The sequence below is a fragment of the Neovison vison genome, chromosome 11 (assembly GCF_020171115.1).
Source record: "Neovison vison isolate M4711 chromosome 11, ASM_NN_V1, whole genome shotgun sequence".
NCBI lineage: Eukaryota > Metazoa > Chordata > Mammalia > Carnivora > Mustelidae > Neogale > Neogale vison.
Genome location: NC_058101.1, coordinates 50,796,317 through 50,822,978, shown reverse-complemented (window position 1 = coordinate 50,822,978; position 26,662 = coordinate 50,796,317). Strand labels below are relative to the sequence as shown.

Sequence of the window (26,662 nt, the reverse complement as noted above, 5' to 3'; positions counted from 1 at the left end):
TAATTTGCATTTCCAATTGTGAATGTGCGTTCCCTTCCTGGAAATGTCCTTTGACCATTACAACACACTGGTTACAAGCAGGAGCTCTTGAGTCAGACTGTCTGGGCTCAAATCCTGGTTCCATCACTTACGGGCTAGTGGCCTCAGGGAAAATAATAAGCTTCCATGCCCCACAGCCTCAGACACAAAAGAGGGATCATAATAATAATGATCTCATTAGGGAACTGTATGAATTAACTAATACAACACTTAGAACACGTGGGACAGGCTCTGGCGTGCTCAGCAGACATTACCTATTATTACTGGCCCATATTTCTGATAGATCATGTACTTCTTTTTTACTAATTTGCAAGAGTTCTTAATATAGGGAACCGAGCACTTTTTTCCAATACAATCTCCCAAAGATCCTTAGGCAGCTGGTCCAAATGCTAGGAGCCACTCCACTAGAAGATATTTGGAAAGCACATTTTCGAAACTATCGCTGAGGAGTGAAATCAATATTTTTGACAAGGATAGAGCTTACTACTAAGTACAGAATCTAAATAATTCTCCTGGTAAGAAATCTCTCAAGACCTTTTGTAAATTTAGGTGGCTAAGCCACTCTTTTAAAGTAGCTGTTGAAACTCTCTCAAACTGTAAAGAACACTGATATGCACAAAAACCCATTATGATCCCCAGATTATAAAACCAAAGAAATGATTAATATAGTCATTAACAGAGTCTTGGGCTTCCACGGCCAATGGCAAACAATGGCACGTGTCCTGCCCCCTCCCTGTCCCGTGCCCAGGGCAGATCATGAGTCAGTCCTAGCTCTTTCCTGATAAGCTCACACAACATTCCTGGTGGCTAGTCCCAGTTCACTGGTGCAGACATTCCAGAAACCTATTTGCCATCCTGGTTCTAGTGCAGAAGTAGATCACAGTCACCTAAGACCCCTGATGTACCTTTATAATTGGTGGAGGGCTGGTGACCAGGAACTGGCCAGCCTCCTAGAGAGGGGTTAGGTAGTAAGGATCAGCAGGGAACTGTGTGGAATAGATAGCTTTAGCCAGAAGGCTGGCATTGAAAGGTTTGTAGTAAATATGTCCTAATACAGGCAGAGCCAGGAAGGGTGAGCATGCCAGCAAGAAAAAATAACTGTGGGGGCGCCTGGGTGGCTCAGTCGTTAAGCGGCTCCCTTTGGCTCGGATACTAATTCCAGGGTCCTGGGATTGAGCCCCACATCAGGCTCCCTGCTCAGCAGGAAGACTACTTCTCCCTTTCCCATTCTCCCTGCTTCTGTTCCCTTTCTCACTGTGTCTTCTATCAAATAAATAAACAAAATCTTTAAAAATAATTTTTAAAAAGTAAAAAATCTTTAAACAAAAAAAAAAAAGAAAGAAAGAAAAAATAACATGACACACACATTTCCAAGATCTCCATTAAGTCTGGAGATAAAAGGAAAAAATACGTGACTGTGTGTATGAAGTTATGGTTTCTTCACCATGCTGAAGGGGAAAAGTCTACAATTCCAAATGTTATGGACACCCTATAAATTTCTTCTGAGACTGAGAAATTCAGATAAACAAGCTGACCGACTTACTGAGCTAGGGGGGTTAAAAATTTGTATTCCTGTAACAGAGGAAGAATAGGGTTCTACAAAGAGACAGCCAGAGTTCCGATGCTAAAGAAGCCTACCAAGATCTTAAGGGGGTGGGGTGGGGGGGACTCAGAGACAAAACAGAAATCCAAATAATAGAAAGGGAGCATAAGCTCCCAATGCTGGGAGAAGCCTTAGGGAATGAGGGCAGGTCTCAGCCTGTTAAGCGAGGGGTACTCGGCCGGAGGAGTGGTGAAAATGGCATGCAAGCTCCAGAACCACTCAGGCCAGACCTAAGGAATGAACCAACCCTACACACATTCCCTCCACCAAGAAAAAAGGCCCTGCACTTACTACCACAATGCAACCAATCAATTCTAATAAATCAATCTCAACTTCACTAAATGTGCATATAATGTCTGTGGATTTTTAAATATACCTCTATGATCACATCAGGTGTGGTTTGCTTTAGTGGGATACATGAAATCATAGAACTTTAGCAGTTCAAGAGCCCTTAAAGATCATCTGCCTCAAAATCCCATTTCACTGTTCAGGAAAGGGAGGGCCAGGTACATTATGATCAGCTGAGGGTCACAATTCTACTTGGGAGCAGAGCTAATCAAGGCCCCTGTATCCATTCAGCCTCATAGTTATTTCCTCTGTACCCTCCTTACTGGTCACCTTTACAAATAAGAATGCCAGTTCCCTGCTCACCCAGCACAATTGTGACACGTAGGTACAAACCCTCTCTAAAAGGGGAAACCTGCCTAAAAGGCAACTACTTCCCTATGCTGCTATGATTCCTTGCATCTTAACAGGGCAACGAAGCTGGAGATGGGGGCAATTATTCCCAGGTAAAGTTTTCAACCTCAAAAATGCAGACAAGAAAAGGGCTGCTTATTTCATCATCGATAATACTACACTGCAGTTTAAACACCTCAATGAAAGCAAGAGCGGATGTTCTAATTCCTTCCCCACAGCTCCTTAGACCGAACACCCAGCAGGTGAGGATTCTCAGTTCCCTTGTCATCTCATCAGCCGGCTGCCTCCAAGAAATGGTTCAAAGAGAACAAGTCCCATAGCTTTTGTTCATCAAAGACTTAACCCACACTCAACCGCCAAAGTGAGCCCTGAAGTTGTCGGTTACATTTTTTATGGACATGATACCGAGAATTATAGGCCTAAAGGTCATGATCGGGGGCCCAAAACCTACAAAACAGGTAACTTGAGAGGATCAATTTATCGGTCCATGCTTCAGCGGGCACACCTGTCGGAGGGAGATAATACCAACCTCACAAAGCAATTTTAATGAGATGTGGTAGGTGAAGCATTTGGCACAGGACCTGGCACAGGATAAATATCTGAATGTTGGTTGTTACTGCAATTTTTAAATCAGTTTAGAGGTTCCTACAGATAAAGTCATTTCTGTAAGCCAAAGAGCTGTATAGACAGCTTCAGGTTCTCTCATCATTCTATTTCCATGTAATTCCCAAACCGGTCTTGGGAGAAAGTTAAACTAAGCAACACAAACAGTTTGTCACCACATAACTCAATTGTGAATCCTGCAGGTTACATCAAAACTGGAAACAAGGGATGCCTGCATGGCTCAGTTGGTTAAGCGACTGCCTTCAGCTCAGGTCATGATCCCAGGGTCCTGGATCAAGCCCCGAATCAGGCTCCCAGCTCAGTGGAGAGCCTGCTTCTCCCTCCCTCTGCTGCTCTGCCCACGTGTGCTCTCTTGCTCTTTCTCTGTCAAATAAGTAAATAAAATCTTACCTAAAGAAACTGGAGACAGCAAGTCTATCAAATTAATTTATCAGAAGGCTAAGCTGTGTTTTCTGAGACCCATGCTCTTGAAAGAGAACATTAAGAAGACCAGAATCTTTCCACTGATTTTATTATTCTGCAACATCCTAAAAGAAAAATAAATGCACCCTTAAAAATAACCCAACCTAAGCTGAAATAAATTAAAAACAATCGCTCAGGGTCAGAATAAAATATAACCATGAAGGCTTACCTGTAGAGTCATAAACTAGCAGAACAGAAATATAAAAGGGCACTAGAGAGCCTGATTGGGCGATATGATGGTCAGCTCCCAGCAATATTTTCCAGGCACAAGGAGAGCCTGGTATTCACCGACCACAGGTCCCCACACTTTCCTTTTGAAGAGCCGCCACCATCTCCTACCACTCAACGTCCTAACACCACGTAGAGTGCCTTCATCACCCCCTCACCTATGCTCACACAGGGACAACAAGACACACACAATTTAAAGAGTTTTATAATCACTCAAATGGGAAAAGATGGTAACCCTAATGCAAAGACCTGAGAACATTAGAAGGCTTAAACAAGGGAAAGTCTGACCAAGCTTTTACACTCCTGATCCCAATCTGTGGTTGCTAACTTCTAGCAGAGCTGATGCACCAGTTTTTTTCAACTTCACCCTGGAGAGAAGAGAGGTTCTTTTTGGTTTTGGTTTTTGGTTTTTTGTTTTTTTTTTTTTTTTTTTTTTTTAGTAAGGAGCCCTGAAAAATCTAGCCACAGAACAGCTCTTCAGCATTCTTTAAACAAGCAATAATCTCAAGTGGACAGTCTCTACTTCTCAAGGGTTCAGATTGGATGACACTCATTCGAGTACTTCAGAAAGCATTAATCAGGACATATGGCCTTCATGGTGGATCTTGGCAGGGAAGCCATAGAGCCAAGTGAGCCATCTCCCCCACTAAGGGCTTTCCGGCCCAAACCACATGAACTGTGAGCCTGATAAGAGAGGTGGGGACCATCAAGCAAAGGGACCAGAAGACGATCCATGGGGTAGTGAATGGAATGTCTGTGTCTAGACAGATTTCAGACCAGGCACGGTACAGAAACTAGACAGCAACAGGTTGAAGCTGAAATGAAAAGTAAAGAAATGAAGACAATGGTTCAAGCCACTTTTCAAGAAGCTTTATTGTGAAGGAAGAGAGCAACCCCTCCACTACGGTGCAATTACGGGGATATTTTGGGGAGAGGAGAAAAGATATGGCTATGTATGTCCAGGAGAAACATCACAAACCAGGGGAGAAACTCAATACACAGGAAAAACAAGTGATGGTTTCTCAAGAGACAGGAGGGAAGGGGATCAAAAAAAGGTCGGGGGAGGAGGGTAGCAAACTAATCTGGGTAAGATGTTTTCCATTATCCAATGAAGAGTGGGAGTGTAAGCCTTGACCTTATAGATTGGGTATTCCACTTTGAAGAACCTCAAGTTTATCCATGATAGATTCATCCCTCCTTAAGGATGATGCAAGATTCTTCCCCCACTCCTACTTGAGGAAAAAAAAAAAAATAGTGGGGAAAACAAGATTTCTTTACACAAAGATTTACTAAGTACTTATGCACTAGACACTGAAAATAAAGAAATAAATATCACCATCAAGAGTTCACAATCCGGTAAGAGAGGGAGGATTATAAATAGCTCAAACAGTATGAAGCCTGCCTTGTTGCAAGCAAATAAGAGACAGGACCTAGTTACAAGGAATGAAGAGTCAGCCCAGCATGGTCAAGGTGGACTGCAAGTCCCACAGTATTGTAAGGACTTCAGAATTCTAGTCGAGTCTTGGCCATTAAGGAAGAGTTTATGCTTGGTCTTGTCTAAAACACAAACAAAAGGCAGGTTAAAAAAAAAAAAAAAAGAGTAATCTAATAGAAAGCACATTTGTCTTAAACATGGTCCTGGAGACAAATACAGCACTCGTCAATTTCTCTTTGCCTCTTCGTGAGAAAAGAGTTGGGGAGCATTGCACAATAAAACAAAGGATGCTTTTAAGTCTTATCTTGATGGGAAATGAATCAATTTAATTAGACTCAGATTCAAACAGACTCAAAGAAAAGTTTAACAGTTGCCTTAAAGAATGTCATCCCCAACACAATCTACAACCCCCTTTCTCTTCAGCCCCCACTATGAGGCCACCACAGAAGTGCTCTTAAATAGGTATCCCTATTCCAGGTGCTACAGTTGCAAGAGGGAGCAAAACAGAGTCTCTAACCTCAATGGAACAAACATTCTAGATGAGCCCAGGTCACATATTTGGAACTGTATGTTCTAATTCAGAAATACCTCCATCTAGGGAGTGAATTTAATTCACAATCACATACTGTGCATTACCTCCCTGTACTAGAGATGCAGGCAGGAGTGGAGATGGGGGAGAAGGGGGATAGGGGAGCTCTGATGACCCAGCCTCAGCAGGGGGCATGCTTACTCCTCTCCTGTGGAGATATCCTGGCCTGCAAACCCCATTCTTAAATAGGGAGAAAGCGGTGCTTTTTCATGTAGGGCTAGCAATTTTGCTAAAAGATTTCCTTTATGCCCAGGGCACTGTCATCTAAAAAGTCTGAACAAAAATTCTACAAAGATTCTAAGGATCTGGATAATTTAGCCTTCTTTGTATAGAAAACATAATTTGTTAGGCCTGCCCCCCATTAGAATAACTCAGGAAAAACAACCAAAAAAAAAAAAAAATCAAATATACACAATTCAAATACTGTGTAATTTATACTTAAGGCAAAACAAGGGAGGGGGGAGATGTATTTTTATTTTATTTAAACTAAGAACCAGGAATGTCTGTCATCTGAATTGATAATAAGCTAAAAGCAACCAGCAAAGGCCTGCTGTATGAGCTGATGCAGGCTCACACAGAGAACAGAGGAAATATACCCCAGTCTGCCTATCATGCCCATCACTTAAGAAGTCAAGAAGATGACAAGAATGCCCACGGTCTGGCCTCCTTCATCCCAGCCAAAACAGCAAGAAAATAATTTCTAAAATGTTACCAGATGACTAGGTAGTTTCTAAAAATCTCAAGACTATCAAGTACAGAGGAGAAAGTACTAGAAAATAAAAGATGTACAGAGAAAGTGATCAATAATAATGACCCTTTTGTAAACATGCCAAATTATATTAAACTTCACTAATAATCACAATGCAAATTAGAATAAGCTCTTTTTTTTTTTTAACTAGTAAAGACCCCACCCCACCCCCCAAAAAACAATCCCCAAAGCAGATAAATATACTTGGGAAATTGGGCCTCTTATGCTTTCTCCATCCTTTTATATTAATAATGCATTATAACCAGGAAATTGTTTTTTAAAAAATAAGATTTATTCACTTAAGAGAGAAGGTGTGCCTGGGGAGAAAGAGAGAGAGAGAGAGAAGCCCAACCAGACCCCCCGCTGAGCACCAAGCCTATCTGGGCTGGATCCCATGACCCATGAGATCATGACCTGAGCCAAAATCAAGAGTCAGAAACTCCACCAACTGAGCCACACAGGTGCCCCAGGAAATCTCGATTTTAAATCTAAAATACTGGATTTAAGGTACCCTATGTGTTTTGTGGCCTGCTCCACCTGAGTACCAGGCCCTGAAATACTGATTTGGACAAACGCTTGCTGCTATTAGGTCTTTCAGTCCAGTCGCTGCCACCACACGTGCTAAAACCTTAGTGTCCTTATCCCCATGACCAGGTATTAAATCCACCTTCAGCAGCACATCACCCCTGGCCTGACAAATGCTCATTGTTCTTCCCTCCTGTAAATAAGCCTCCCCCACCCTGTAAGGCCTTCAGCAATCTGTCTCAAAAATTCCTCTTGATTTTCATCCATCTTCGCTTCACTTAAGAGTCCCTCCCTCCCAGGTGAGGCAGCTGCCCCTCGTTTGTTCCTCCTTTCTTCTACTTCTGCGGCAGTGGAGGACAGCAGGTCCAGATGGTTAAGACTCAGGTCGTTAGGCTACGAGACAACAGGTTCTCAACCCAGGTGACATCACAATCACCTGCAAAACTCTGAAAAATACCAGCGTCCACACCTCATTCTGGAACAATCAAACAAGAGCATGAGGTCTGTGGCCCAGGCATCTGAGCTTTTCATGCTCCCAGGTGATTTTCATGCAAGGCTGAAAACCTCAACAACAAATTCACCATCCAGGTTACAGGAAGGTGGAGACAGCTGCTCCCCTCAACTCCCCCCCGCCCCGGGACTGGGATGAAGGGGCTGGGGCATCACTTACACAAACATCATCGTTGCCTACAGGTAATGGCATGAAAGTTCTCAGAAAGAACTGCCATAAATAATGGATGCAATAATGTACTATAAAAGATCTGAGACACACTAGATTGGAAAAAGGTTTTGTGCCTGGCAGGAGGACATGAGGGGAAAACAGTGAGGGTCACTGAACAAAAAGGTATCTCTGTTCCTTCAGCAAGGTTTTCTTAAGCCAGTCTTGCAAATTTCCCTTTAGAAAATGCCTATAAGAATTTCGACAAACCCACCCGTTAGTCCTCTGCGCTCTCTAGCTCTCTTAGCCAAGTGCAGCAACAGGCCAAGATGCTGGTTAAATCACATCACGAAGAGCCAGACGGTCAAGTCTAACCAGGGAAAAGTAGGCTAGATACTGATTTAAATTCAAAAAGTGGAGTTCCAGAAAGGGAGGCAAACATACATGACGAAAAAAATCTGGTCTAATGGCCAAGGAGAAAGTCAAGCTCAGAGATAAAAAGTCACATAAGCCCACCTAAGTCTACAACAAACAGAGTAAGCAGTGAGTAACTGCTGAATGAATACAAAAGCAAGCAATTTTTAAAAGTAGGATAAGAATTATCAAAAATGCCACCAGAGCTAAACAACACGCTACAGAACAACCGATCAGTCAATGACAAAATCAAAGAGGAAATTAAAAAACCACTGGAGACAAATGAAAATGGAAACACAATGGTCCAAAACTTTGGGACACAGTGAAAGTGGTTCTAACAGGGAAGTTTACGAGGACACAGGCCCACCTCAAGAAACAAGAAAAATCTCAAATAAATCTAAACCCACACCTACAGGAACTGGAGAGGAAAAAACAAAAACAGGGAACCTGGGTGGCTCAGCTGGTTAAGTGGCTGCCTTCAGCTCAGGTCATGATCCCAGTGTCCTGGGGTCAAGTACTGCATTGGGCTTCCTGCTCAACAGGGAACCTGCTTCTCTCTCTAATTCTGCCAGTTGCTCCCGCTGCTTGTTCTCTCTCTTTCTCTCCCTGTCTCTAGCAAATAAGTAAATAAAAAAAATCTTTGGGAAAACAGATAAAACAAAAACAAAAAAAAACAAAAACAAAAACACGCCCAAAGTTAGAAGACAGGAAATAATGATCAGAGTAGAAATAAATGAAAGAATCCAAAAATATAAAATAATATAAAAAAGATCAATGAAACCAAGAGCCTAGTTCTCTGAAAAGATAAAATTGATAAAACTTTAGCAAGACTTATCAAGGAAAAAAAAGAGGACCTAAATAAAACCAGAAATCAAAGAGGACAACGGACCTCACAGAAATATAAAGGACTGTAAAAACTACTACAAAAAATTATATGCTAACAAATTGGGCAACCTAGGAGAAATGGATAAATTCCTAGAAATACATACTCTTTCAAGACTGAATCAGGAAGAAACAGAAAATCTAAACAGAGATCTAGTAACAAAAGTCAATACGTAATCAAAATAACTCCCATCAAACAAAAGTCCAGGACCAGAAAGCTACACAGATGAATTCTACCAAACATTTAAAGAATTAGTACCCACTCTTCTCAAATATTCCTAAAATTAGAAGAGGAAGGAAAACTTCCATATTCATCCCACAAGTCCAATATTATCCTGGTACCAACACCAAATAAAGACATGACCAAAAAAGAAGAAGAAGGAGAAAAAAGTACAGGCCAATATCCTTGTTGAGCATATGGGCAAAAATCGTCAACAATTTCAGAATTAGCAAATTGAATTCAACAATTTAGTAAAAGGATCATTCACAGCCATCAGGTGGGACATATTCCAGGAATGCAAGGATGGCTCACTATCCACAAGATCAACACAATGCATCACATTAACAAAATGATAAAAATCCTGTTATCATCTCAGTAGATGCAAAAAAAAAAAAAAAAAAAGGCGCACTTGCCAAGTACAGCATCCACTGATTAAAAATTCTTAAGAAAGTGTGTTTAGAGGGAACATACCTCAATATAATAAAGGCCATACATGACAAACCCAAAGCTAACATCATATTCAATGCTGAGCCAAAAGCTATTCCTCTAAAATCAGGAAGAAGGGCACCCAAGTGGCTCAGCCAGTTAAGCGTCCAACCCTTGGTTTCGGCTCAAGTAATGATCTCAGGACTGGGAGATGGAGGCCCTGTGTTCAGCAGGAAGTCTGCTTGAGGTTCTCTCCCTCTCCCTCCTCACCTCCCGTACTCATGCTTGCACACATGCACTTGTGCACTCTCTCTATAAAATAAATTAATCTTAAAAAAAAAAAAAAAACCTACAAGTTACTCTTATCCTGATACACAGTAAGTAATTTATAGAACTGCTGAATCACTATATTGTACACCTGAAACTAATGTAACACTGTACATTAATTATACTGGGAAAATTTTTCAAAAAACCATACTACAAAACTATGGCAATCAAAGCAGTATGATACTGACACAAAAATACATATAAATCAATGGAACAGAATGGAGGGCCCAGAAATAAACCCATGCTGATATGAGCAATTAATCTACAACAAAGGTGGCAAAAATACACAATGGGGAAAAGACAGGCTTTTCAAATAAATGGTGTTGGGAAAACTGGATAACTACATGCAAAAGAATGAAACTGCACCACTTTCATATACCACAAAGATAAACTCAAAATGGATGAAAAATCTCAGTGTAAGACTTGAAACCATTAAAAACTCCTAAAACAAAGCATGAACAGCTACGTCTTGGACAATGGCCTTAGCAATGTTTTCCTGGATATGTCTTCCCAGACAAAGGAAATAAAACCAAAAATAAAGTACTGGGACTAAACCAAACTAAAAAGCTTTTGTGCAGCAAAAGAAACTATCTATAAAATGAAAAGGCATCCTGAGAGAAACATCTGCAAATTATATATCCGATAATGAGTTAATATCCAAAATATATAAAGAACTCACACAATACAACACCAAAAAATAAAATAAAATAAAATCCTAATAATTCGATTAAAAATGAGCAGAGGACCTGAACAGGCATTTTTCCAAAGAAAATATACAGATGAAAAATGGTCAACATCACTAATCATCAGGGAAATGCAATCAGAACCACAATAAGATGTCACCTCACACCTGTCAGAATGGCTAGCATCAAAAGACAAGAAATGTTGTCTTAAGTGTTAGCAGGGATGTGGAGAAAAGAAAACCCTTGTGCATAGTTGGCAGGAATGTAATCTGGTGCTGCCACTGTGGAGACCTGTAAGGAGGCTGCTCAAAAAATTAAAAAATAGAAATACCATATGACCCAGTAATTCCATTGCTGGGTATTTAGCCAAAGAAAACAAAAACATAAGTTCGGAAAGATATATGCACCCCTATGTTTACTGTAGCATTACTTACAACACCTAAAACATGGAAGCAACTTAAGTGTCCATCGACAGATGAATGGATAAAGAGGCGGTATATACATACAAGAAGATATTACTGAACCGTTAGAAAGAACAGAATTTTGCCATGGATGGACCGACAGGGTATTACCCTGAGTGAAGTAAGTCAGAGAAAGACAAGTACTATGTGATTTCATTTCCATGTGGAATCTAAAAAAACAAATGAACAAAAAACAGAAAGACGCAAATGAGGAGGAGAAAACTGGTAATTGCCAAAGGATGGATGAAACAGGTGAAGGAGATTAAGAGGTACGTACTTCACTTCAAGCTACACGATGTTACATGAAAGAAAAGTACAGCATAGGGAATGCAGTCAACAATATTGTCATGAGTTTGAATGGTGACAGATAGTAATTATATTTACTGTGCTGAGCAGTGCATAACGTATAAAATTGTCTAATCACTAAGTTGTGTACCTGAAACTAATATAAAACTGTATAAAAACTATACATCATTTTTTAAAAGATTTTATTTATTTATTTGACTTTTTACTTTTAAGTCTTATTTTATTTTAAATTATTTTAAATTAATTAAATAATTAAATTAAATTATTTTAAATCTCAATAAAAGATTTTATTGAGACTAAGAGGGAAGCAGGCTCCCCGCTGAGCAGAGAACCTGATGCCATGCGGGGCTTGATCCCAGGACCCCCAGACCATGACCTGAGCCGAAGGCAGAGGCTCTAACCCACTGAGTCACCCAGGCGCCCATTTTTTTTAAAAATACACTACTTCAGAAAATACCAAATACTTTTCCATTCTATGTCTCTTCAAAACAGGATCATTCGAAATACTATTTTTCCTTTTCTTTCCTGGTTTTAACCTCAAGGAATCCTTTAAAACTTACGCTTTTATTAAGAATTTATAAGATTCATTGGGGAATACAATTTCTTCCTATATGCAATTTACATTATTTTCTTTGTATTTTTAAACCAATAAAATGAATAATGAAAGCCAAATATTAGCTGCCATAAGAGAATGTGGTAAATTTATTAAAGTTGGATACTAGAACCATTAGGAAAAAAAGAATGCCACTAGAGAACAGCAAATATTAAAAGTGGATTCTGGTCTTTGGACAGACCCCGCTGTATGCGGAAAAGCCAGATTTACGCCTGGGCTTGCAGCTTTACAAAAAGGAAAAAGAAGACCCGGGGTAGGGGAGGGGGGTGCTGGGGGGGGGGGATTTGTCCTGAATAATTCTTACACAATCCATTAAACTTTCTTTTTGTTCCCTTTAAACCCTGAATAGGAGGGATCTAAGGACAAGAAATGCTTCCCTGGGTGACAAGCCTTGTGTTCTGCTTGGTACTAAAAGACACACGTGCCTTCTGTGAGATGCCTTCTACATCTCTGCTCCCCCAAATCCAACAGGTAGGCCCTTACCAGACAAGCAAAATTTCTGAAAAGTTTAGTCATGAAGAAAAAAAGAAAAACAAACAACAACAACAACAAAACAGCTTGGGAAAGGATGCTTACTTTCTTTAAAACTCTCTCCTCAGATTAAAATCCTCTGCATTTGAACAGAATTCTGCAAGCTACACCATACACAAAGCATTAAAATTATATTAAGTCTTAAAATAAATTTAGTCGGGCAACAATTAAAACCTCATTGAGCACGTATGCATCTATCAATTCCTTATCTTTGCAAAAGCTGATTTAATAAGCTACTAAAATTTAAGGAACTCTTATCCTAATTTTTGTCTGTGTATGAAAAAAGTGTTGACACAACAATAAATGAGCTATATTCTCTGGATTTAAGGTTCCTCCACAGGAACACAGCCAATATAGAAAATGATGGCTTTCAGACATGCAGCTATATAGGGAAAAAAAAAAAAAAAATTGATGATACTAAAACTTTGCACTGTCTTTTTCGGACTTACTTTCAAGAGATTCTACTTCTGATTTTGGGGGGCAGGGGGGACTGGTCCACTTTTCAAAAACATCATTATAGGCTCCTGAGAAAAGCAGCTGAACTGGAGCAAGGATCTCCAAAGGTTCATGTGTTCTTTTGTTCCTGGTATTCTAACTCGTGGTTTATTGCCAAACCTACCAACTTCTCTCATACACTCCTGACAATGCTGGAGCACTCCAAGCAGGGAAGAAGCAACAAGATTCAGAGGATGGGTCATGTAACACCTTCTCACCATATTGGAAAAAAATTAATATTTGGCTTTTGCCCCAAATTTTACAATATTTCAGAGCAACTTGCCACCACACTGTCTCATGTGCAGAATCACCGCACACGTAAGATCACTTAAATCAACTGTGAACGGGGAGGTGGGGTGGTGGGCCTGGGTGGCTTAGCAGGTTAATCAGCCAATTCTTGATTTTGGCTCAGGTTAGGATTTCAGAGACCCGGTATGGAGTCCTGCGTTGAACTCCATCCTTAGTGGGGAGTCTGCCTGAGATTCTCTCTCTTTCCCCCAACCCCCGCCACCACTCGCATACATGTACCCACTGTCTCTCTCAGAAATAAACACATCTTGGGATGCCTGGGTGGCTCAGTCAGTTAAGGGTCTGCCTGCAGCTCAGCTCACGATCCTAGGGTCCTGAGATCGAGTTCCGCATCGGGCTCCTTGTTCAGCAGGGAGCCTGCTTCTCCTTCGGTCTGTGGCTCTCCCTCTCTTTCTGACAAATAAATAAATAAAACCTTTATAAATAAATAAATATTTTTTAAAGAAAGTGTAACTATAAACAGATTTGACATACCCTTGAACTGGGGTATGTTACCCTTCTTGAACTGGGGACCCTACAGCCATGAAATGCTGCCCAAATAAATAACTGCTCTCATTTGCTGTAATAGGGTAAAATTCTGAATTTACACTCCTCTTCCACCCCTGCACTTGTCCTTTTGTCCCACCATACAGTATTATCTTTGTTAATATGACTCTCATCAATAAGGAACAACTATGTTCTCACCCATACTCTAAGCACTGGGCTAAAGACAGGTTTCCCAATCCTTCCCTTCAAGGGTATGTGCTCTATACCCTATGACCCCACAATTAATTGCACTACTGGGTATTTACCCCAAAGACACAGATGTAGTGAAAAGAAGGGCCATCTGTACCCCAATGTTCATGGCACCAATGGCCACAGTTGCCAAACTGTGGAAAGAACCAAGATGCCCTTCAACAGACGAATGGATAAAGAAGATGTGGTCCATATGTACAATGGAATACTATGCCTGCATCAGAAAGGATGAATACCCAACTTTTGTATCAACATGGACAGGACTGGAAGAGATTATGGTGAGTGAAATAAGTCAAGCAGACAGAGTCAATTATCATGTTTTCACTTACTTGTGGAGCATAAGAAATAACATGGAGGATACTGGAGATGGAGAGAAGTGAGTTGGAGGAAATCAGAGGGGGAGACAAACCATAAGAGACTGTGGACTCTGAGAAACAAACTAAGGGTTGGGGGGGTGGGGGGGTTGGGTGAGCCTGGTGGTGGGTATTGTGGAGGGCACGCACTGCATGGAGCACTGGGTGTGGTGCATAAACAAAGAATTTTGGAACACTGAAAAAAAAAATCATTAAAAAAAAAAAAAAAACGGTATGTGCTCTAGGAGAACAATATCAAGTGTCACATAAAGTGACACACAACACAGATGGTAAGCACCACCTGGGCTCAGAGAAGGGACGGATCAAAAGCCAGAACGGGAGAAAAAAGCTCGCAGCAGTGAAGAACCCAGAATTTACCAGGACAGGGATTCCAGGCAAGAGTGACAGACTAACCAGAGACACACAGGAAACCAAGTCTAAGCCCTGCTCAGGGGACAATGAGAGGCACACTTAGATTAAGCAGAGACTTTAGGTATAGGACCAATCCTTAGATGAAAGAATCATGTCTTATTTTTCTCCTTGAACAGCTCTAGCACTCAGCACAGCACAGTGCCTACAGTATTCTCGGTGCCTCAACCCACGTGCAGGAAAAGAAAACAGAATTTGTACTGGGAGTATTGGGAAATGAGGCTGCAGAGGTAAGGAAGACTTCGAATTCAAAGATAAAAACATAACCCTGGGGCACCTGGGTGGCTCAGTGGGTTAAAGCCTCTGCCTTCGGCTCAGGTAATGATCCCAGGGTCCTGGGATCGAGCCCCGCATTGGGCTCTCTGCTGAGCAGGGAGCCTGCTTCCTCCTCTCTCTCTGCCTGCCTCTCTGTCTACTTGTGATCTCTGTCAAATAAATAAATAAAAATCTTTAAAAAAAAAAAAAAACCCTGACCCATAAGACTTCAGGCCACAGCTCTAGTCTCTCCTTCTGCTGCACTTCCTGGGCCAAGAAGCCGCCAGGCCAATCCCAGCTAGTCACACCTTGGGGCTGAAAGCGGCTAGACAAAGAACTGAGCTGACCATCTCTGTCCCTTTGAATCTGACCACAAGGCAGAAATGGACAGAAGTCCACTCTGCTGAGGCTTCTGTGATCCCCGGCGTGCTCACTCTCCCAGTTTCCAGAAGGACGCCCCACTCCTGTGTCTCCTTCCTCTCCGCACCACCTGCTGCCCCTTCCTCCCTCACCGTGCCTCCCTGAATTCTTTGGGAAAATAAAAGCAATGGGGCAGAAACTCCCAATATCCTCCTGCTTCACCACACCCTTCTCTCCTGACATGGGGATGAACTGCGCCCTTTGCCAGCAGCACCTGCTCCGGTGCGTCCCCCTACCCCATCTCACTTTCCAGCATCCACTTCTCCCACTCCCAAGCTATTGCCCAGTTTACGCTCATTAACTGTCCCTAAGAAACCTTCCTTCGCCCCCAAATTCTTCCTCTTTTTTTTTTTTAAAGATTTTATTTATTTATTTGATAGAGACAAGAGAGAGAGGGAACAGAAGCAGGGGGAGTGGGAGAGGGAGAAGCAGGCGTCCCGCCAAGCAGGGAGCCTGATGCGGGGCATGATCCCAGAAGGCTGGGATCATGCCCTGAGCCAAAGGCAGATGCTTTCTGCTTAATGACTGAGCCACCCAGGCACCCCAGTTCTTCCTCTTTCAGATGCTACTACTACCATCCTCCCTCCCCTCCTACTCCCTTCAAACTGCCCCAACCTGCCCTCATGGCCTCCGGTCCACAGAGGGCGCCAAAGCTCTAGGCCAGCCAACTCAGTGCCCAGCAACTCCGCTTCCTAGATCCTGGTCTCTCAGCATCTCTCAACTGCGGAATCCTTCCTTCCTTCAAACCTAAATATACCTTGGCTTCTACCACCACATATTCCCCTCTAAGTCCCCCACCTCACCAGCTGCACCTTCTCAGGCTCCACTACTGGTCCCTGGAATTTCTGCCTGAGCCACCTCCCCTTCCCACCTGCACATACTCCCCTAACTGACCTCACCACACCTGGGCTGTAAACACCCGAAACAGCCCACTGGCTCCAAAAAACACCACCTCTCCGCTGGAGTAGAATCACTCTGTCCGCACCCCTACCCTGAACTCCAGAATGCCTCACTCAATCCAATCTTTCCCTTTCCTCAGGCCATGCTCAAGTCCAAACTTCTCCAGGAAAACAGAAAACCTCCCAGCGCCTCCAAAGCCCCACTGATATCCCCTCTTTTCAGGCTTCCTAGGGCATTTAAACAGTCAGCACTACAGGATTTATTATTTAATCACAGATACTCTACAATTGTTCCCTAAATGCTGCTTTTGTGCAAAACCTTTCTTCCAACTAGGTTTAGGTTTCTAAACAATACAAGCATTCCCTTTTGTGTACCCTGGTTGATGTCTGGTTATCAGGTCTTTGACGGCAAAAACAAGCATAATGTTTTACAAAGTAAAAAACAAAACTCACACATTATGTTACTTTGATGAACAGTCTGAGAAAAATATGGACTTTGTCCCTAAGTTACTTGACAAATCATAAATTCAAAAAAAAAAAAAAAGAAGAAGAAGAAGAAAAAGAAGAAAACCTTTACCTAGAATCACTGTAGCATTATGGGTAAAAACACATCTGAAGGGGCGCCTGCGTGGCTCAGTGGTTAAGCCGCTGCCTTCAGCTCAGGTCATGATCTCAGAGTCCTGGGATGGAGCCCCGCATCAGGCTCTCTGCTCAGCAGGGAGCCTGCTTCCTCCTCTCTCTCTGCCTGCCTCTCTGCCTGCTTGTGATATCTCTCTATCAAATAAATAAATAAAATCTTTAAAAAAAAAGAAACAAAAAACTTCATGTTATTGATAAACATAATAAAATATCATTTAAAAAAAAAACACATCTGAATATCAGGGCTAAATTTGTAAAAATCTTCTATCACTGAAGTCTAAATAATTTTTAAAACTTAAGGGACGCCTGGGTGGCTCAGTTGGTTAAGCAGCTGCCTTCGGCTCAGGTCATGATCCTAGCGTCCTGGGATCGAGTCCCACATCAGGCTCCTTGCTCTGCGGGGAGCCTGCTTCTCCCTCTGCCTCTGCCTACCACTCTGTCTGCCTGTGCTGGCATACTCTCTTTCTCTCTCTCTCTCTCTCTGACAAATAAATAAATAAAATATTTAAAAAAAAAAACCTTAAAACATCAAGCAGCATTTCAAATGAAACACATGAATAGAATAACTTCTATTTCCAACAAAAATATTGGAAAGTTAAATTTTTATTCAATTTGGATATAAATAATAGGGCAGGAATTAAAGAATTTAATTCTTTAATACAAAAGACTACATGATACAGGAAACAAGAGTGGTCAAGCTGAGGATTTCTGTTGGACTTCTTCATAAACCCAGCTAAATAAGAAAGTAAATGTTGTGCACTAAGGTAGTCAAAGTATATGAGCTCTTGGCTATGCTGAAGTACAGTTTACCCCCTAGGTAGAAATTACCTTATCTTCCATTATTTAAAAGAAAACAACAAAAGAAAAGAAAAATTCTATCCCATCAATCTTCCTTGTGGCGGCCATATCATAGCTCCCCTGAAAGACGTTGGCCATACACAAGTGATTAAAACTCAAGCCAGAGATACTGCCTGTCCTTGACCTGGCCTTTACAGACTCCTGTGACCACTCCAGGCAGTGGACACTTCCCCTTGACATCTAGCAACATTGACTGCACAGAACAGCAACATTGCTGCCTCCAAGCCTGAGGGCATGCCTGGGGGTGGGGCGGTTCTCCCACTGACCATACCCCTCATCTCCTCCCCTTGACTTACCACTCACTGTTTTGTTCACAATTATCCATCTCATCCTTCTCCAGTTGGCTCAGAAGCCTCAGATCCTGGATCCCACCAACTATGTCCCAAGGAGACTTTGGTTGCTCTCCTGAGTTCCTTTTGCTAATGTGCACCCCAGTATTAGAGCATTTACCATACTGCTCTGAACTCATGAATATTTCTCTCCCAATACTCATATGTTCCTGAATAAAGACCTTGTTTTATTTATTTATTCTATAGTGAGTTGAACAATATGCCCCCAAAAGGAGTCCAAAGTTCTCACACCTGGTTACCTCTACAAGTGACCTTATTTGGAAATAAGGTCTTTGCAGATGTAATTAAGTTATGCACCCTTAGATGAGATCATCGTGGGCTTAGGGTCAAAACTGAACTCAATGACTGGTGTCCTTATAAGAGAAAGAACAGTATCTGAAACACAGAGACACATAGGAAAGAACCGACCTTAAGACAGAGGCAGAGACTAGTGCTGGGGTGCCACTATCCAAGGCAGGTCAGGAGCTGAAAGGCCCTTCAAAGAAAGCACCATTCTGACCACCCCTTGATTTTCCAAATTGTGGCTTCCAGAGTTGCGAAAAAAGAAATTTGTTGTTTTATGTCACAGAATGTGTGGTAATTTGCCACACCCTGAGGAAATTAACACCTAGTCTAAACCTCAGTGTGCTGCCTACTACCCAGGAAACACACACACCCACAACTGTTGAACTAAGAAGAAAGATAAAGAGGCAGCTGGGTGGCTCAGATTGACCCAGCATTGGGCTCTCTGCTCAGCAGGGAGCCTCCCTCCCTTCCTCTCTCTCTGCCTGCCTCTATACCCACCTGTGATCTCTGTCTGTCAAATAAATTAATAAAATCTTTTAAAAAAGTACGAGGTGGGGGGGGGGGGAGAGATGGAGTGGGGGGGAGGGGAGGAGGGGGAAAGGGGGAGGAAAGAAAGAAAGATGAAGGTCTGGGGAAAGAGGAGAAAGCATCTGAACTGCACAGCGGAAATCTGGGACATGGACCCTGTCACTCAATCTCTATAGGAACTTGGGCAAGTCACTTATCTGCTATGATTCTCTCATTTATTCCCTAGTAAATTGAGGGGACTGGCCCAGAAGACCCTCTCCCAGGTCCCATATACCTTCACCCAACTTAATCCAGAATGTCAGGTGATCCTTACATTAATTCTAAGTTCTTCTCACTCACTAAATTGTTAATTTTATTTTCATCTAAAGAGGTTTCAGGTGCAAAAAATACTGGATTATGACATTTCAAAGGCACTTATATTTTAATCTGCTCATGAAAAATTCACTGAAATAGTTTAACAGATAATATGCTGAAGAGTGATTTTCTATACCTCCTAAAAATCTGCAAAGCAAACACCATTTACGAATAGCCCATTTAATACTGCTAAAACTGCTGACATTCTGAAAAAACTTGACCTAAACTTGAATCAGCTGGAGTGCCACTGATCCAGAACCCAAATGTATGATGACTAACTTCTGCAAAGTTATAAAGGGATACCTCCAACACAGGGATTTTTCTCTACTTGACTCAAGACTGTAATTAAAGGTCTCATATCCAAAATCTCCACTTCAAAGAATCTGGCTAAGAAATAAATAAATACAGCTGCTGCCACTACCAAATGGTCAAGCGTCAGTAAAGGAGTCAAACAAAAACTATTTTACCCATTTTCATGCCTCCATAGACAGAAACACATACAGTTTTCCTGTGTTAAAACTTTCATAATTCAAACAAATGGAAATGAGAGAACAAAGATGTAAGAAAAATTATCCTTCTCTTACCCATACATCCCACTTAATTTGGGTTAAATTAAAAACCATATTTTACGCTGTATTTTAAACCATATTTTAAGCTTTTCATAGGTCATGCAGCTCTCCCTGCCTTCATGTTTTTACAGTGGTAGCCTTGATTCTTCTTTAGGAAACCAACCAGAAGAAGATAGAGGGGGCTCATATTTCAGTTTGACAAAATATCCATTAGAAACACTTAAACTTTGCCAAACCATTTCATCGTTCCGAAAATAAAACCTAGTGTCCAGCCAGAATGGGCAGAACCACACCTGCAAAACTAGAACGTGAGTCTGAGCACAAATGGAGTTATGAGACCAAAAACTTCTCCTTCCTGGTGGGAAACTCACCTCAAATATCAAGACTCTCGAGATGAAAGAAACCTAGTTTTCAATCCCAAATTTCTGGACTTTTAAGTGAGTGCTCAAACACATGAAAACCGGACTGGAAGGTGCACCTGAAATGTTCCACCTGAAAAGTATTTCTCACCCTTAGTAACAACTCCATTTTAAAAAGTGTTCTTTTACTATGACAAAACTAAGAGAACGGAAGGCAAGGGGAGCTTGGGGGTTTGGGAATTACACACGCGGGCGTTCCAAGTCCCGGTGCTGTTTTGGTATTCTGCAAACTATTCTTGCAAACTTCACGGCCGTGTAAATTAATGTGCACAGAAGCGGAAAGTCCCGCGCTTCTACGGAGCACTGTGTTTTCTGGGAGCCCCAGCACGGAATGAACGAGCTACAACTCCGCCGACTGCGTGTTTACTTGCATCCTCACGTGGCACCGCGCAGCCACAGAAGCGCTGCGCCCAGACTGCGCGGGGCGCGTCGGGGAACCCGAAAACTTTTACTTTGCAAACTAGCGGAACTGGAAGGCGCCGCTGGGGCAGATTCACTTGCCTTCCCCGAGATGCGCGCCTGCCAAGCCAACCACCCCAGCAGCACCCGTGCCTGCAGCTTCATTCGCACAAAGGCGCGTGGGTGCCGGCAGGACCCCTCTCCAAAGTTGCGCGGAGAGAAAGCCGCGCGACCAGAAAGCGCCCCAGGGAGAGGACCCGCAGCGAGGCTACTCACAGGGTGACCGTGCGGTTGGGCAGCGTGTCGGGGGGCAGGACCTGCGCGAGCTCCAGGCTGCTGCACACCACCTTGCCCTCGGCGGCGCCCGCCGTCCTGCCGGCCCCTCGGGGCCGCCCGTCGTGCTTGCAGCCAGGGGGCAGCGCCGCGGCGCCGCCGCCGCCTCCGCCCGCCAGCAGCGCGAGCAGCGTGAGCGGCAGCAGCAGCGGCGCCGGCCGCGCTGTGCGGCCCCGCCGGCGCCCGGGCGGCTCCATGCGGCGGGCCGGGGCCTGCGGGCCGAACGGCGGCGGGCTGGCCTAGCGGGCCGGCCCAGCGCCCGGGCTGGCGGGGGCGCGGCGCGGGCCCGGCGGCGCCCGGAGCCTCATGGCGGCCGGAGGACGGGCCCTCCTCGGCGCCAACATGCTCCTTTGTCCGCAGCGGCCGCGCTCGGCCTCCGGGGAGCCGTGGGGTCACGGCCGCGCGGGTCCCAGCGCCGCTCTCTGGCCCGGCGGGAGCGCCGCCTCCTCCTCCTCCACCGTAGCTGCCGCCGCCTCCCACGGCCACTGCCCGCGGCGGCTCCTCCCCGCCCGCGGCCGCCGCCGCCCCTTTCCCTTCCTCCTCTCCCCTCCTCCCCCTCCTCCTCCGCTCCTCTCCTCGCGCCTCCCGCCGCCCGCGGCTCGGGTTAGGAAGAGCGCGCTCCGGGACCCGCGCCGCCCGCCGGGGCCCGACCCCCGATGCTGTGCTCGCCGGCCCCAGCCTCGGCCTCAGGCCGGCAGTTGTGAGGGCCCCGAGGGAGACCGGTAACTCGTGAAGAGGGCGGAAGAAAGTTCTAGTCCAAACTCCAGCCACGGTGGCCACTCGCCCTCGCTTCCCTCCGCTGCCCTCCAGACAAAGCCGCCCTGTGCGCCCCTGGGGACCACCCATCCCTCCCGCGGAGCCCTGGCCTGGAATTTGGAGTGAGGAGAAGAGCAGGAATGAACTTACTCCGGAGAAAGAAAGGGAAAGAGCCTCAAACCAATTGCACCTTCCCATCTCACCCCCGGCCCCCCGCAAGGAACTTCAGGTCCTGTTTCGGAACAGGGTCTTCTCATTTTCCCAAATGCACCAGAGGAAGGAACGGATCCCTCTCTCGGAACGTGGACTCTCAGAAGCTGTTTCTGGCCTTCAGCAACTTCAGCTGTGAACGCTGGAGAGGATGCATCGGGTCCCGCTGGACGGGCCAGCAGCCTTTTGAAGGAAATTTTCCTCTGACATCCACAGATAACTGAGATTTAACCAGTTCAAGCAATAATGGCCAAACTAGCCAAGCGAGCCCAGGAGAACATCTCACTCTTCTCTAGTAGGGCTGCCAGCCCCACCCTAGTATTTGCAGGACCTGGGCTGACATAGTCTGTTTAAATATTTACAAGTAATATGGCAAGCCAACAAATAAAAGATAATGCTTTCTTACCTTGAGTAACGTACCTTCATAAAACACCCCAAAGTCCAGGTGTGTCTGCAGAGATAGATACCTAGTGGTTCCACCCTGAAACTGGCAGGGAGCGAAGAGCCAGACCCCAGCCCCTGGCCTACACACTTCCACCCCACTTTGCTTCTTGTGCCAGCTCCTTTTCTGAGCAAGAGGGGCTTTCAGCACATGTATGGTTACCTGAGCCCACTCATCCAAGCTCTGTCCAGGACCTCAAACAGTCACCCTTGGCCTAGCAGTGTACACATCAGTTTTTTGGTATTCCCTTGGGAGGATGATTCTGGAAAGGGGCCTGCTCAGGACCTGAAAGTAGCCTTGGGAATTTTTTTTTTCCTTTTAAGATCTATGCATTTATTTGAGAGAGAGCTCTCATGTCCATAGGGCTTGTGAGTGGGGGAGGGGCAGAAAGAGAGAGACTCTTGAAGGGGATTCCCAGCTGGAGGGAACCAGGGGCTCCATCTCATGACCCTGGAGCTCATGACCTGAGTGGAAACCAAGCGTCAGGTGCTTAACCAACTAAGCCACCCAGGCACTCCAAAGAGTTTTTAATGGGTGAATTCCTGGGCCCTGGGTACCTTGGATTAGGTCTAGAAACAGGACACAAGGTCTAGAAAAGGTCTAGAAAAGGGACACAAGCTCTTGGGGAATACATCGCTTGTCCCTGGAGAATTTGTCCTCTTTGGGAGGGGAGCTAAGATGGTGCCCTCTAAAATGCAGAACCAGGACAGGATTTTTCTTCCCTGGTCTAAGTTTCTCCAAGAGACCAATTCCGAGGAATCTATAACTAGAATTTTCTCAATATTAAATAAATCATTTCCATATAACGTACACTTTTGCATTAATATTTAAATAGGACTTCATTTGACCAACATTTTTTGAGATTCAACTGTATAAACCCAACAGTATCCATTGCTAATAATAAGTCTCTGACAGAAATATTCTAGGTCTGTGTTGTCCAATATGGCAGCTATAGGTGGCTATTTAACACTTGATGTGTAGCCAGTGAGAGGTAAGATAATTTTTCATTCTATTTAATTTTAATTCATTTAAATTTGAGTTTAAATAGCCCAAGTGGCCTAATGGCTACTGCATTGAACATTACAGATCTCACACTAATGGGTAGAAAAAGTGGGAGATCATCATCACTATTAAGTAGCTCTAAATCTGTAAATCAGGGGGATCCCAGCTGGCTCAGTCAGAAGAAAAGGCGACCTTTGAGCTGGGGTCGTGAGTTCAAGCCCCACCTTAGGCAGGGAGCCTACTTAAAAGATAAATACATAAAATAAATCTTTATATGAGCTAAAAGGTAAAAATAAGTGCCTCTGTGTTAAGGAGGCAAAATTGCTTATATTTCTCTTAAATTTACATAAAGAATTATTATCCACTAACAAAATCATCTTTATCATCATCATCATCATCATCATCATCCATTTTCTTTATAAAAGAAGTGGAAGCAAAATAGAAGTTTTTAATAGCCTTGTTACTATCGTCATAGCTACAAGTTGTCATGTGAATTTAGGATCTGTGCATATTTTCACGTATTCTATTTCAGCCTAGAGTTGAAATAAATGTGCATGTCTGTTTTGAAATTTGTGTGCCACAAGTACTAACACCAATTTGGTACATATCCTCTTTTTACTTCACTGTAGTTAAGAAAGTTATATAAAGTATGGAATTACAAGAAAAAGAATCTCAAGTGGTACCATGAATCCAAGGAGAAACATGGAGGAAATGAAATGTTCTATTACATGGATAATTTCAGCCATTCTTGCACAGAAGTCTTTGAAAAATAAAACTCATTAGAGATCACAAAATAATGGTATAGGCAAGCTGAAAAGAACTTAAGGAAACCTTATCTCTCAACACGCTAGCCCTTTGAATCATCCGACCCTCATTTATCATTATTTCTGTACCAGTATGGGTTCATAAAATGGCAAGTTGTCCTGTCTACACTTAGAAAAATCTGAGAGGATGATACCGTCTGAAACTTACCATCACTTACCCTCCGTCCAATCAAAACCTTTGCTTTAATTAAGCCACCCCAGCTCTTTCAGCCTCTTGCCAGACAGGTCCGTCTACTGCTGATACCCCCTCAGGCATCATGAACATCATAGCATTTGAAGTCGTAGGACGTAATGGGTCCCTTCAAAGTTCTCACTGTGTTTGTGATTGTCCCACTTTAAAACACCCCATAGAAACTCTATGAGAAATCGCTCATTAGCTGTTGTATGTATACACATAGTCCAATAAAACTGGGGTTGCACCAGTTGTTGCTGTAAGGATGGTTGGTGGACCACATTCCAAAGCTTCTATGCTGTGAATCTTGTCTTGCTCTTTTACCTAAGGCTAGTAGGAAACATGGGAGAAACACACCAAATGCCTTGTCCCTCCAGATAGGAACAATGTAGAACTATGTATGTGTGAATATGTAGTAAATATGTGTGTGTGTGTGTGTGTGTGTGTGTGTGTATGCGTATATGCCACCTGGTTTATTGTTAATGATTTATTTTACATGCTTATCTTCTTTCTCTACCAGATTGTGAGCTCCTAGATGTTTTTCCAGCTGCCTTCTTAAATTACTCCTACCTCCAATCACTCCCTATTCATTACTCTAAAATCTAGACCAATCATCTAGACTAAGTCTAGATAACATGGCTTGTTCAAACCTGATGATAGCTCCCTTTTAAAATTTATTTGTTTATATTTTTATGTCGGTAGCCTCCCACACTACAGCACCAGCTCTATGACACTCTTAGCTACTTTTTATCACAGACACTGTTGCTTCTGCCAAGGAGTCATTCCCAAACCTTTTCTTCCTTGGAGACCGAAAAAGCTAATCATTTTCCCAGCCTCCTTTGGATCCCTGCATGCCCATAACCTCCCTCTAGCCAAAAAGAACCAAAAGTTATACTGTCCAATATGGTAGACATTAGAAACACTGGAGTATTTAAATGTAAATTAATTATAATTAAATAAAACGAAAAATTCAGTTCTCTCAACAAACTATCCACAAGCCAAGTGCCCACTAACTATATGTGGCTGGTGAATACCATTTTGGACAGCACAAACTCTAGAATAGTTTCAACATCACAGAAGGCTTTGCTCATCAACAATAATCCAAGGGGAAGTCTGCAGAGAAGACTCAGGACTGAAATTTTCTGTGGTAGACTTATAGAAGAATATCTCTTCCACCACCCTCACTCCCCCAGCTTTGGAAATGGTAATGTAGAGACTGGAGACCTGGAGCTGAAGCAGGTATGTTGTGATCACTAGGTAAGAAGCCTAAAGGAAAATTCCAAAATAATAGGAGTGAATGGGAGGACAAAAGCCATCACTTGGGTCACTGAGATCATGGTTGAGCTGGCAATTGAGGCTGTGGATTTATTTTTATTGGTAATGAATATTCTCTGGTTTAACGCACTGCTATTATGGTTTTCTAATTCCTAGAATAGTGTCTGGTACATGGAAAGAAGTACAGATGTTGATTCACATAGTTTAAATTTTGGTCATTTTTATATTCCAAATATCCAACACAATTCTTCATATATTATTAGATATATATATGTATTGATATAGATATATAATCAGCTGGTAAGTAAAAGCCTTTATGAGTTAACTAATTTCGATACCTGGGCATGAACTTCCAGCTAAAATCAACTAACTTGAGAAGAAAAACTGGAGTTCAGTTTTCTAGAATCAAAGGGCAATGTATAATGTCATGATTAAATTGACAGCAGGAAAGAAGAGTGATTTTCAGCCCTTGAAATGTCTCAGTGACACCTGTATACACTGTTAGTAAACGGACATTCTCTGTATATTCTTGCATCATTTAATGTTTATCTATTAAATGTGATAGCTGTAGTTCATATTTTTAGTCATTACATAGCATGTGCTAGAATGCATGAGCAATCATGACCCAGGACCCAGATAGGAACAGCAGTAGTATCTCAAATAACCCCTTAGCCTCCTCAGGCAGCACTGGCTCCTGTTCTAGCTTACTAGTTACTAGGAATAGTGATCTTCACCAAGTCACTAAATTTCATCTTTTGAAATGAGTTTGAACTAGAATTGGCTTTTAAGCACTATGGGTTGATCCTGCTGAACAATGAATTCTTTTTTTGTTTGTCTGCTACAGCCAGACTATTATTGGAATGTATCCCTGTGACAGTT

The 26,662-nt window shown here is 43.1% G+C and overlaps 1 protein-coding gene across 1 annotated transcript in view; it reads right to left on the bottom strand.

Annotated features, from left to right (window-relative positions):
- The window catches only part of ADGRA3 (adhesion G protein-coupled receptor A3), a 128,461-nt gene extending 107,162 nt beyond the window's left edge, over positions 1-21,299 (bottom strand). The window contains exon 1 of the mRNA XM_044225899.1: positions 21,046-21,299. Coding sequence (XP_044081834.1) covers positions 21,046-21,299 — 254 coding nt within the window. The remainder of the gene's footprint in view (positions 1-21,045) is intronic.
- Positions 21,300-26,662: the final 5,363 nt, after the last annotated feature.